Source organism: Perna viridis, chromosome 12 (genome assembly GCF_037379345.1).
Source record: "Perna viridis isolate PV_CMFRI_1.1 ecotype Kerala chromosome 12, ASM3737934v1, whole genome shotgun sequence".
Classification (NCBI taxonomy): Eukaryota; Metazoa; Mollusca; class Bivalvia; order Mytilida; family Mytilidae; genus Perna; species Perna viridis.
This window is the reverse complement of record NC_142456.1, coordinates 26,044,677-26,058,986: the sequence shown is the minus strand read 5'-3', so window position 1 is coordinate 26,058,986 and position 14,310 is coordinate 26,044,677. Positions and strand designations below refer to the sequence as shown.

Genomic DNA, 14,310 nt, shown 5'->3' with positions numbered 1-14,310 from the left:
CATACACCAATACACACATACCACTGTGTTTATAACTAAAAAAAATATAAAGAACATATTTCCAGTCTTAAATGGATGTGACCAAATGGACTGACAAGGAATTTCCGAAGTTTGTTCACAACATCTTAACACTGACTGTGGAAGGAGATTATCAAATAATTTTCTAAAATATGAAAAAAAAATTCTTTGAAATATCAAAACTTGACAGATACAATGCCTCCAGCGGCATGTACATGTATTCATTATCTAGATTCTAAGGGGTGGAAAAAATTTTTCCCAGACAATTTATTATTTTGATATTTTTTTATTGCATTAAAATACAACAAAATAAAACAAGGTGTTTTACAAGGAAAAAAAATCAACATAATAATTTGCTGACACCTACCATTTGTACTGTCTGTTAATTGTTTTCCAATGGCATGTATCCTTAATGACAAAAAAGAAGGGATAATATACATTTTTCTATGCACATACCAGTTGTGGAAGGTATAATAGGTAAATTATAAATCATAGCAGGACATGAATACACAATAAGTATCATGAAATTGATTCTTACTTGCATTTCCATGTACAGTTTCTGAGCAAATGAAAAAAAATTCCTATAAAAATGCTAGGTTAACTGAGGAGTGGAAGGCTGAGGTATTGTTCAGATTGATAAATGAAAATATATGCACTGACGTCTCACTTTTAGCAACAAAAAATAGTACTACACAAAACAAATGTAAAATTATAACACAAAATTGACTAGTCTGAAAAGTATCTTTATGATGTTGACTTACCCCAAAGTATTTCAAAATTGCAAATACAGTTGACAGCTGTCATGGCTATGTCATGATAAATCTTTGTATGGTATTTCACAATAGATAAAAGAAGAAAGTCCATAATGTTTCAATTATGTGTAAAATTTTGTCATGTTTTCTCAAACTGTCAAAGCAAAACAAAGGCATTGGAAAAAAGGGGGAGGGGTAAATAAGCAAATACTTCCAAAACCTACACAGGATAACCAAGTTAGAATGGAATGAATAATGTGTAACTCATTTCCAACTCTAATGTTACCATACAAAGCCGGTTTGGAGGAATTGGAATGCAAATACACGAGAAAATTTAATGACAACGTGCTTTTTGGATAACCTCCGAAGCATTGCAAATAAACATTGAGAGCGACCATGAACATGGAATTCCCTTTCAGATCTTGAAGTTCATTGGTCAACCTATTTAGAAAACCTTTCTTTTAATAGATATGACGTGTGAAATGCCATTCTGTCAGCTTTTCCATTGGCTCAAAATCAAAACAATGAAATCTCGTTCTTCGATAGGGGGACTTTCTTTGCGTTCTTTTTCCTAATTGGTCCGTATGAAATGCTTTTGTTTACGTCATTTAGCTGAAAAATTTATTTTCGTACATGATATGATTTTTTGTTTACTTATTTTCTAATTGATTTTAATTACTTTAATGATTCTTTGAAGCAGGGGAAACGTAAAATTTTCCCGGGAAATTGAGTTATCCGCTCATGGGTCACTGCAAATGATTTCGGAGTCACGGAGGCACTTTGCTGTTCGACTGATTGTAATATGCATTCGAACTTTCATTCATTGATCATACTGGAAAAATCTCCTTTATTCCAAACAATCATTCAAGCGATGCAAAAATAAGACATGAATTACAAATAGATGAATTACTGTAACGATTCTATTTGATTAGCTTTTCATTTACTGCGGTGCTAAGCCTCATCCGTACATCATCTGACATTGTTATATCAAGGCAGTGCACTGTTATTGTCTATATAAACAATATAAACAAACTATAAACAAACACTATGTAGAACAAATTGGAACAAATTGTAACAACTTTAGGAAACAATTGAGAGGAATTTCAGTTTTTAAGAATAAGAGATCGGTGAACCCCTAATTTCTTTTTGAACTATGAAAGAATGTCAGTTAATTGTTCTTTTATATGAATTGATAAGAACTTTTATATACCTATTTTTAAAAGTGTGCAAAACTGTCCACATTTCATACGGAATCCATATAAAATGTTTTAAAAAATTGCTTTTAATAAGTCACATAAGTTACTGAATGTCATCTTTAAGAACAAGTATGAGAACTGACTACTTAAAATAATGGGTATGATCTACCTTCAGCATATACTTCAATCCAAATTACATTTTGTGTTATTAAGGTAATAATATGAAGAAAACAAAACATATGTTGTATGCAATTCCATATGACCTTTTATCAATTCTTTTATGATGTAGTTTTCCGTGTATATTGTTTATAATTCAAAAGTTTGTAGTGTAATCGTTGGCATTCGAAATAAATGCTAACTCTTCAAGGTATTCACTGCCTTGATATGAACACGATGTTTAATGTTTTCGTAGCAATTTTCAGTTTGTTTTGTTTAGAATTGTGCATAGATGTGTAAGACGAAGTTTCAGTAGCGTTTGCAGAACTACCTTTTGTTTGCTAATATAGTTAAACGTGTATGAAATGACCATCCACGGAAGGACTTAATTATGGTCACATAAGACATGTAGTCTTTACATAGAAGGAACTACACAGGTATATTTTAATAAATGTATTTAATGAAAGGATAGTGATCAATACACAAGTTAGGTCTGACTGTACTTACCAATGAAGGTAAATGGGCACATCAGGATTTTACCGATAAAACGCAGATATTGACAGGTTTGCTTGATTAGGTTCTTGTTTCATTGTCTTAAGGCTTTGAACCAACTTTTCAGTAGAGCGTACTTGCTCGATTTGTTTCATTACAGTCCTTCATGAAACAGTTATCAGGCAGAAAACAAACCAATAAAGATAATAAAAAAATATCTTTCTAAGCTATTCAGAATTTTTTTAAATCAATTTATATAAACATTTGGACAAAAGACTTTGTCATTTAATGACATGCACAAGATGACAATTTGAAAGTTCTATGGTAAAATGAAAATTCAACTAATGACCAAAAAATATTATATTAGAGAATAAATATTGAAACGTTAACAGACCACACAATAGTCAACCCTATATACCCAACACAGTTGCTCTATATGATATAGTCAATTCTATATACCCCACACTGTTGCTCTATACAATAAAGTCAATTATATATACCCCACAATGTTGCCCTATACAATAAAGTCAATTCTATATACCCCACAATGTTGCTCTATACAATAAAGTCAACCCTTAATACGTATACAGATCAGTCAATAATATATTTCAAACACCTTTCCTCAACACAAATTCAATACGACCAGTCTTATAAGTAACATATGTGTGTCCATCCATCTTGCGTCTTGCATTTGACAATGTATAAATCCACATAGCTATTTGCACCCATCTGAAAACAAAATAAGATTCATTAAAAACAAAAAACGGATCCGTACAATACTGCACTAAAAGCCTCCAAATTCACAGTACCACAGTAAAACGGTTTATATACCCATATTATTTTTTTTGTTTCAAAAAGGATAAAAGATGTTAAAACAAAGTAAGGTTATAAGCGACGCATACGATTGACCTGAACCTTCTTATCTAACAAAAACTACGTATACTATCAGTTATTTACGTTTATATTCGTACATGTGGAGTATACACCTGCAGTGACAAATGAATGTACCTACCAATAAATAAAGGGTGAACAGGGTGCTTTGAATTGTTATTAGAACTCAATACCTACGGATATGATCATACGTGACATATTTATCCAGACGTCTATTTCCGATCGGAGGACAAAAATGTCATGACAGAAAAGTACTGTTTTCTTTGACTTTATCTTGATATTGTAACCTTTGGTAGGACACAATTGGTATTATAAATTCTGGGATTTAGAATCGTTTCGTCGGACTTGGATGTCGCTGTTAACTATATGACTTCAATAAAGATTATTTTCATATACTGGAGATTATTATACGAAACAGTTTCTGGACTTAGGCTAGATCTGCAAATTTACTACCCAACCTCTTTCGAAACTTCCATACCCACATATGTCAAATAGGATCCTCATCCTTACCATAGCACACGTTACACACGTAGTGGTATCAGTTTAATGTAAATCCTTAAACATCTAGAAACTTTCAATGCTGAATTATTATCAAAATACAATAGCATTAAGATCGATGATTGTTCAACCCTTTTATACAACTATTCCCCATAAACAGTAAAAATTCTGACTCAAAAACATTATACATCGTTGTTACTCAAGAAAAGACGATACAGATACGCAGAACTTTGTAGAGATTCCTCTTACTTTATAACAAAAGTTTCAAAATCATCCTCCAAATATACCAAAGGATATGTTATCAAAATGTTGGAATGTTTGATCGACAGCGAATTTGGCCAGTGTTATGGACGCGTCGGCATTCCATTGTGCTCCGCTACTCGCTGAAATATTCACCATTCTGATGATGCTGACTACAAAACTGATCTGATTCAAAAGGTAGAAGACCGTTTATCCAGAATCTTTGATGTCAGTTTCCGCTTTATAGATGACCTATCATCTTAAAAAAAACATAGTTTTGGATATATTACGCACCGTATATATCTACCTCGGACAAGATGAAGGACACTGCAAACTTTATGAGTCAGCCTCATATACTGACCTACATTTAGAGACCGATGGTAAAGGAAAACTCATGACAAAACTATGACAAACGCAATGACTTCTTATTTCGTATTGTGAACTTTCTTTTCACCTGCTAATGGATTCTTAATATCACAAATCATAAGCCATAGCTTGCCGTACCTACCCTGTCCTTTTGTACCGTGCTCGACTTTTTACAATATGACTGCTGGAACAGAGTTATATTGCTACAAAATCCAGGTTCTTATGGTCGTCATTATGAACTTGTGAATTCATCTTCACCATTAGAACCGATTAGTTTACCATGTCGGAGTTTTCTCTTCCTTTTTCGTCTACCCCGAACTTCACATTTAACAAACAAATGTGCGGGTGTTTGTAAAAAGCAGACGACGCTTACCCTACTGGTGCACCTGGTCGACGTTCTCAGTGTTTCGGATGCTTATTTGCTTTTCTTTGTACGTGTTAAATTCACTATTTCATGTCTTTTTTCGTTTGCGTCTGTTCTCACTGTGTAGCCGTTATATTTAGATAATATATATACATATATATTTGTTTCTGCTCGAATCTTAGTTGCCTTGAATTCTCTTTCATATTGTTGCAATAGCGCAAACAACGGTCGATCACCTTTGGTCACATTCTATAATTTGGTTTCAACTAAAATGGAATCTTTGAAATATGACCAACGTGAGTGTTATCTTTGGATAATATGGGCGTTTCTGGTTTTCTATCTTTTGAATCATTGATATTCTGATATGTTGTTCGTTGTTGGTTGCATAATTTCATTCACGATATTTGTGTACGTTTCATTTGAAGCGAACGTAATCTGAAACAATGAATCCAAAGATCGAACACAGTTGTTATGATTTCAGTGCGTTGTCACAAGGTAAAATATCATATCTAAATACATCGAGTTAATATTTTTTTTTGATTTGGCAATCCCAAAATAACATGAATTCTAGTACAATTAATCTTATAAAATACCTATATGTTTATTTCATATCTTAATGTACAGATGTATAAGGCTTGTATATTTCGTCACGTGATTCTGTGGTTTAACCAAAATAAAAAAAAAATAAATATTAACCAAAATGTTCTTATTCAAATGCAAAGGAAATTATTGTTTATAGAGTAAAGTAAACCTCGTATGCGTAAATAAAGTATCGTAACGCTATGATACTGAACTATATGTACACTAAAATAAGCATGGTACATGAAATAACACAAAATAAAAAAAATTATAACTAATCATCCAACCGTTATACCCGGAAGAGGCAAACTAAATACCCGGCATTTCATGGTAGATATTCCATATAAAAATAAATCAAGAAAAAGACTTACAAGTAAAATATTTATGGTGTCATGGCACCACCGGTCTTTTCGTAATAATCTGATATCTTTGGAGGAAGCTAATTTTTGCAGTTTCCATGAAATCATTAAAATTAAAATCATGAAATATATAATATCAATTTATTTTTCTTAACAGTTCCAAATCGATATTGTGTTTCCTTTTCCATATTTAAGGCAACATTGTGCCGTTCTATGTTAATTCATAATAATTCATGTGTTAAATTTATCTAATTGCCAGAATTTTGGTCCTGTCCACTAAATATGTTTTAGTTGTTTAATTAAAATTTCATGCACCTCATGACGTGTAAAGGTAAGAAGTCCAACATCTACATTTGTACCATTATGTTTTATGGTTTCTCAATTCAAAAAGCTACAATGCTGTAACTACGTACTGATATCGTTTTAATAATTACCAGTTCTACGGGAAAGTATACAAGTGTCGGAATGTTAATCAATTTCGAACAAACGTGGGATACTCTGGAGGCGAATGTACATATTATTTATCAGGTATCTTGATAATTAGGTTTAATTCAGAATGTGAAATAAGAAATATTCATGGATATCACTTGAATGCGTCAAAAATGCCATGAAAATTATATAACAAGGAAGCATTTAATTTCTTTTAAACAAAGAACGTTATAAACATAGACAATTTAATATTTTGTATCACGCACATTATCATTTATACTGTTTGGTCCTTTCAGCAAAGTCATTATAAGCTTTTTTGCCATTTTGTAAATGACCTTGTCGTCGTTAAAGTGTTACCTAAACACGATAGACTATTAATATTGATGACATATTTGTCACTTGCTGAAAAAAAAAACCAACAAATTGAATAAAATAACTCCTTTCGTTCTTGACAATGTATTTTCACTGCATAAATTTTCTATCAATGTCTTTTCCTCGACGGAATTAAATTTATTGTGTTGACATCGAAGTATAAAAGATACTTAAAATAAACGTTTAAATGGAATTTTTATTTTAGGTTCTTGCACTTTAGTATCAATATCTTTGGTTACAAACAATGTACAGAATGTAGCACCTTTAATTGATTAATGCAGTGTTCATCAATGTCCGCTGGAATCTTGGTTCCCTTGATTACTCTTTCTATATGATCATACATGATGGTATTGAATCAATCTGAACAAAACCACCGCCTTACGAGTTGTTATGAGGCTGCCCTCTATATTTTGCGCTTAAGGTCACTTACTAGAAAAAAATAAGGGATTGGAAAACGATTGCACCTGATGTCATTCACAATTTTTAAAGGAGTTCAAATAAGTAGCACTTTAATTATATACGGTGACGTCTCGTGTCCCTTATCTTTAGTTTTTCATGATATGAAAATCTTATCTACTTTCCTTGATTCTGATGTTGCACATAGTCTAATTACACTATCAAAATGGCCGATTTTTTTCATTCACTGTTTCACATACTGCCTGATTCTTACAAGGGTTGACACTAAAATGTCCATGTCTAATCCATGAAACCGGAACACTGTGTATTTGTTTTTAATGTTTAACATTCATTTGGTTTAATCCATCTGAGTTGCACAATATTTTCTGACAAGAATATTCAACATTTGATACGCCAAAAACAACATTATAGTTAGGACAAACCTGTAGAGAGATAATGTTTTTAATTACCAATCTAGCATCAATCATGTGTTAATAAAGAATAATGCCATATCAAGAACTGTTTGTTAAAATAATTTTAGTAAAACACGAATATTAACCTGCTGTAAAATGTTATATCATGTTATATCAACAAAATAGGTCTTTGTGAATATCATAATGGGAAAGACGGTGATGAGTAAAATAAAGAGTTATATATAGTTCTGTCTAAAACGCATTAAACAAAATACTTTTGCAGTAAATATTCTTTCGGTAGAATCGAAACCTATTGTATTTAACGTTAATCTTTTTTGTAGTTGCATGATTAAGAACATATTTACAATTTAGAATATTACTGTATAAACAGAGAAAAAATAATGAAATTATGTATTAAAAAAGGTTATTTATAGTGGTTTTATAGTTAAAACAACAGGCATTGGAAAAGCGTTTCGTTAGTTTTTCACAGTAAATTAACAGAATATTTAGCGACTATGAATTACAAAAATTCACAACTTAAAAAATATTATACTTTCAGAGAGTAGTCAACAAGCATATCTCGTGAAATTCACTTCCCTGATTTTGATATAAATACAGGTAAGTGCATATGTTTCCAAAAATGTATATGTTCGATTGAGTTGAACGTCATATGAAATTCACATAGTTATAGTTATATCTAAAGCTCGATAAACAATTGTTACTATGTAGGGCCTTGTATAGTCGGTAAATAAAGGAGCTCGTAATAATTCACAAAGCTCCTTTTACTTACGTTTTAAATGAATGAGTGAAATTAATACTTAACTTATTTCCACGTCATTTATTTTTTTTTATCTTGAACGGCTTGCTTTCTGGTGTGGGTTTTGCTCATCGTCTAAGACCGTATGGTGACATGTAAATGTTTAATTGTTCGTTGCTTTGCTTTTTGTGGCTGACTCTTCTACTTGCAGTCAAACAACATCTCCTATTTTGATTTTAGTTAGAGTTTACCTTTTCGTGTTGAAAAGACTCGACACTAAATCTACTTTTTATTACATATTATTGTGTTACAAAAGTGTTTTCTGCAAATGGCAAGGTTTACTTATAAGCATTTATTTGTATGACCAGAAGTCCAGTATTGTTAAATCATCAATATATGTTCATAAACTCATCTGAGATAATATTTGTAATTTATTTACCTGGTATCACCTGCACCGTGTCACAGTTAATGAAATTATATATTGGAGTTTGTCAACCCTAAGTTGTCTACCGGTAGTAAATTAAAGTCACGGCCCTGAACAACACTACGCCACTTGAACATACCTTTATTACCAATCAAGCAATTAACCACGGATTGGTGAAAACATAGCTTTAGGTTAAGACTTACGTATTAGAATTAAGGTTTATGTACTGCAAGCAATATGTTCACAGTATGTTACAAATTCAAGTATGCAAAAGGAGCTAAAATACGTAAAATTTAAAATATGTAAAGACATATTTGTGAGTGATTTCCATTTTAAATCAAATCAATTTTGGACTTTACAAATAATTTCGTCAACCATATTTTTTTCTCGTTATCATTATCATATTTTTCAACATTAGCAACTTAAATTAAATCGAAAATACCTCATTTATCAGTGCTGAAAGTATTAGATGAGCTCAAATAAACGAAAGGCGTAATAAATAAAATGCTATGTAGATTACTGTGATATTTGAAGTGTGGTAACCGGACGTATCAGCTTTTAACGTGTATATCACATGACTCTTCAAGATAGAAAAAAAGCATCTTAAAAATGAAACACCTCTGTGCATACTCATATTTTGAAAAGGAAAACAAAAAATGTTAGCATGAGCGAGTGAATACACTCTTACTCCGTTCATGATTAATAGTTGTGATCATATTAAAATCATATACCGCATCATGTGTTGGGAGTATTGGTAATTTTCTCTCAAAAGCAGAAGAAATTTATGTATCTTCATTCTTACAGGGTAATGTGCAAGCTGTGCACACAACTGCTCTTGACACAATAGTCAATGACTTTTTCATATTCAAATAAAATTATTCTTTTCCAACGATGAATCATTTCTTACCAGACCAGTTTTTTATTTGCTTTATTCAGATTACTACTGACTGTCTGATCATAACGTCGATCTGCTTTACGGGCAATAAATCCCAAATTACCGTTTTATATTGAATAAGGAAATAAAGTAAGCCTAGACAAATGTTGAAGTTTTTTTTATAACTAACGAAGTAAATAGAAAACCGAATGTGCTCTTAGTTCTCGTTCTGGAGGCATGTTTTTCGTTATTAGAAACATATCTCATATTAGCCGCTTCTATTTGACGGAAACTGAGTTACATGCGTAACAAACACTTGACACAATGTCTGTAAATTAAACTGACTGAAAATGATGATAAATTTAGATACATTTGATAATGATATTAACTAAATCAAACTTTGCTTTATTGTTATTAAAGCTTCAATGAGTTCAACCAGAGGTACATGATTACCAAATTAAGAGTTAAATGCGTCATTAAGATACGAACGTTGAAACCAATTAATACTTTAACTGTGCAATCCTACTGTTAATATAATTAAGTACAGAATATTTCATTTCCATGCAATTTAGATAACAATTGAAAGCCGAAATAATTGATTTGATGCAATGAAACAATTTCTCGATTTCACTTCTTTTTTTTTAGTAAAATTCAGTCTAGATGAAACAGATGTGAATTTACTTTTACGACAATTATAACTCTTATATTATTAAAATCCTGCTTTAAAAACTTCTCGTGCTGATGCATCGATTCCAGTTGCTTATTGAATTAAATATATTCACATGTCAGAAATGAAATTTCGCCAAAATGCATGGTTAATCCAGTCCCATCGCTAGAAATACTTTGTTTTGGTTGCAATTATTTTAAATAGTTTTTGGTTAATTGTTTATGTCTGTCTTCAAATTTGTAATAGAAAAACATGAACAGACATGCATTTAGGACAACTATCTAAACGGATTTCCGAAGGAAACCCTATCATGTATTAAATTTGATATGAAATTGACTTGGATTATGAAGTAAAATTATTGAACGCACATTTAGCGAAAAGGTTTGCGACTAAGTTAACGAATTTGCACGAAAACAATATATAACAGACTTTATTAATAGGTCATACTACCAATAATGTTTTTAAAAAAAGGAAAAATGGGTTAAATGCTCATAAAACAATTGACGCAAATGTAATGTGCGTTTTTACTGAATTAACATGTTTTCAGGATTACATCGTCGTCTGTAAAAAATATACGTACGATCTTCATATAATCACGTGTTCGTTATGTACAACAGATCGTAAGGACAACTTGACCTGTATATATATAATAGTTGGACAGACATATTGTACCAAATCAATGCAAATACCACAGTCTTGGATCCAGAAAAAAATAATGGTACTTGGAATGTGTTTCTTGTCATTCATGAAATACGGAAAAGCTATTTATTGCCAATATTTGGTACTATTATCGTCATTCCATTGACAGGAAATCGAGTTAGGTCGATGTCCCTCACGTCTGGTTTATTGACATCATAATTACTTTGTGAAGTGACTCACCATATTTGATAGATTAGTTCGAATTGATAGCCTTAAAAGGATACACAACTAAACAAACAAGTTAAATTTATTTATTTTTTATTTTTTTTCAAATAAATGTAGGTATTAACTTTTTGTTATTTTGTTATTTTTGAAGTGCAATGTGTAAACATAAATATTTTTTAAACCACAATGCACTTTCAACTATAATAAATTGTGATAATACAAAACAAACAATATATGTTTTGGTAGTGTTGCTATTTGGAATGTTGTAAATAAAATACCGTGAATGGTCTTACATATAATATATAAAACGTATACTTCTTCGTACCATTGCTATATCACATGTGCAGAATTGTATAAATGTTGGATATTTATCTCTGATTCGCGATTTTGTTTGATTTTGTCGAATTTGTGTACAAATTATTCATAAATACTTGACAAGATAATAACCAAAGATTTATCGTTCATTCACAAGTACATAAGGTGGCGGTAAATATATTTAAGGAGATAGACCTAGATTAAGGTCCACAACTCTTACAAATCGTTGGAACGTTTGTATTCAGCATTTTACATCAATCTTAAGTAAGCATCAAGGTACAAAGTAACTTGATATGATTTCATTCTATTTCAAATGAAAGCTTGATAGGCTTTGATAAAATTGAATATGATACAAACATATCACTGATTTCAGGAGTTATGTCCCTTACCCTAGGTATACCTTTTGTATCAAATAGTTTGCAACGACCTATAGTAAAACCGTTTTCGTGGTTTATCAAGTCCATTTATGGCAAAAATACGTAATCATGACTAAATATAATTTCCATTACACTAATTTCTTCAACAATATGGATTGAATTTTATTTTTATTTTTTAGGTACTATGGAACCAGGTATAACTATGACCGTTGTTATGCTCATTTTCATCAGCTGTTGTGGAACGATACTGAATAGTATTGTCATTGTAGTCTTCTTCAAATCGAAGAATAAACATGCATCAACGACCTACATTCTCATCCTGGCATTTGTCGACTTTTTGACATGCGCAGTAACAATACCACTTTGTGTGGTCATGGAGGTTATTGAGTTCGAAACAAACAACGATGTTCTTTGCAAAAGTTATCACCTGTTTACAGCGACCACTGTTCCACTTTCAGCAATTTTGCTGGCAGTTATTGCTATTGACAGATACATACATATTTGTGGCAGGAATCCTTTGTTAATGTCAACCACAGCTATACTGTTTACTGTATTGGGGATTGTTTTACTTTCCTTGTCATTAGGATCATTATGTGCACTAGCTTATGGAATAAAATTTGTTGATGAAAAGACCTTGAAGAATTTGTCAAGTGCACAGAGTTTATTTAATGCTAGTGTAGAATGGAATTTTGATAAGCAAATATTGCTGCCAGATATTGATTATGAAATTTTTAATTCATCTTACCAGCACAATTTTACTAACATGAAAGATATGGAGGCAATATTCAAAAAGTTAGACTTAGGTTTTGCTATTTGCCGACTGGATTATTCTTTCATAGACCCAACAGTCTTTGATGTTTACAAGAAAATATACTCTGCAGTGTATGCCGTTTCATGTGTTATCATTTTGTTTCTTTATGCCAAGATATACTGCTTCATCGCTAAACGAAGACGTCAGAGCGAAAGACGTTACTACCCACATATCCCATTAAAACCAATGTCGTCCTGTATTACAAAGGAAACGAGTCGAGCTGTTGACCTTCCTCCCTCATGTGTCTCTTCTGGGACAGCACAAGAACCTGAAAAGAAACTTGGGCATTACACGCAAAGTTCTGACTGCATGGTACGATCGCATTTCGTCAGTAAGAAAGAGAGAACTCGGCGTCAAAATATACGAACTGCTTCAATGTTAGCTTCAGTCGCTTTCGTTTTCATTGCCTCATTTCTGCCGGCTTGGTTGATGCAGTACAGATTTGTTCCTTTTAATAATTTTATTTATCATTTTTATTTTGTGTACTGCGTAATTAACCCTTTCATATATGCATTCTGTACATCAAAATTTAAGACATCTTTTAAAATATTGATAGGTGCTAAACGAAGAGCGCCGTTTATTCTATGATTAATGATTAAATACAGGAACATAGTATATACGTACCTACCAATATTGATAAAAAAGTGAGTCTTATAAATGTGAGCTGACAAGGGCTTTTAAAATGTGTCTTGCTGTTATATATGTTATGAAAACATACTGGCGTCAACAAAAATGTCATCTATTTACAATTGAGGATAACATACCAGTTATCAAGAGGTTGTCAATTTAAAAATCATGTAGATCCTTTGATATAGGCTGCATGGAACATATATTATCCCACCAAAATGTTTGTTTCCATTAATTGCTAAACACTTATGACGCTTGAAAGAACAGATATTTTTTTCTGTTTTGCAAATGGATAACTTAAGATTTATGTTTACATTTCCCTAACAAATCAACATAGTTGTGGGTATATAAAATTATTTTTTACTTTTTAAACAAAGTTTGACTTGTGTCAACCACTGCCTCGACATTCAACACCCTTCATACAGAGTAACCGACCAATTTTGATATGGTTTGCATACTCCCATTTGAACATGCTGAACTTCAACTAGATGACTTCATCGTCGTAAACAACTTTGCCTATGGGGTAATGATACTTTCTTTTTTTTGTGTTTCAGCACGATTAAATGAATATCAAGAATTATAATTGGACATGATACCGTGCGCGTAGTCTAATGGAAATATTTAAATTGACTGTCCTAACTCAAAATGTGATGATTATTCCCATGCGAAAAAAAAGTCTTTCCTTATTATATTCCTTGTTGTGTTGTATTAACTTTACTTTTATACTACAAAACAATTATTGGTGACCAAAAGGCAGTGCATTATACACAGGCAAATGTGCCACACATGAGCATCACATGGTTTGCATCATATGATTATCATATAAATCGAGCACCATATGATAATCATATGTTTGTTATACATATGATTATCGCATAATTATCATATGATATATGTTTTTTACAAACATATGATTGTCATATGTTTTTAAGCCAAAATTACCATATGAGAATCATATGAGAATCATATGATAATCATATGACAATCATATGACTTTCATATGTTTAATATCATATGATTGTCATACGATTACCATATGATTATCATATGTAGCACATTTGGCTGTGTACACC

The 14,310-nt window shown here is 31.6% G+C and overlaps 1 protein-coding gene across 4 annotated transcripts in view; it reads left to right on the top strand.

Annotated features, from left to right (window-relative positions):
- The window catches only part of LOC148601832 (uncharacterized), a 28,527-nt gene extending 14,599 nt beyond the window's left edge, over positions 1-13,928 (top strand). For 3 of the 4 annotated variants that reach the window (XM_088555097.1, XM_088555098.1, XM_088555100.1), the window contains one exon: positions 11,979-13,928. In XM_088555097.1, coding sequence (XP_088411223.1) covers positions 11,979-13,198 — 1,220 coding nt within the window. In that variant the 3' untranslated portion in view covers positions 13,199-13,928. Of the gene's footprint in view, positions 1-8,080; positions 8,140-11,978 lie in introns of all 4 variants that reach the window. The other variant, XM_088555099.1, reaches the window with a different exon arrangement.
- Positions 13,929-14,310: the final 382 nt, after the last annotated feature.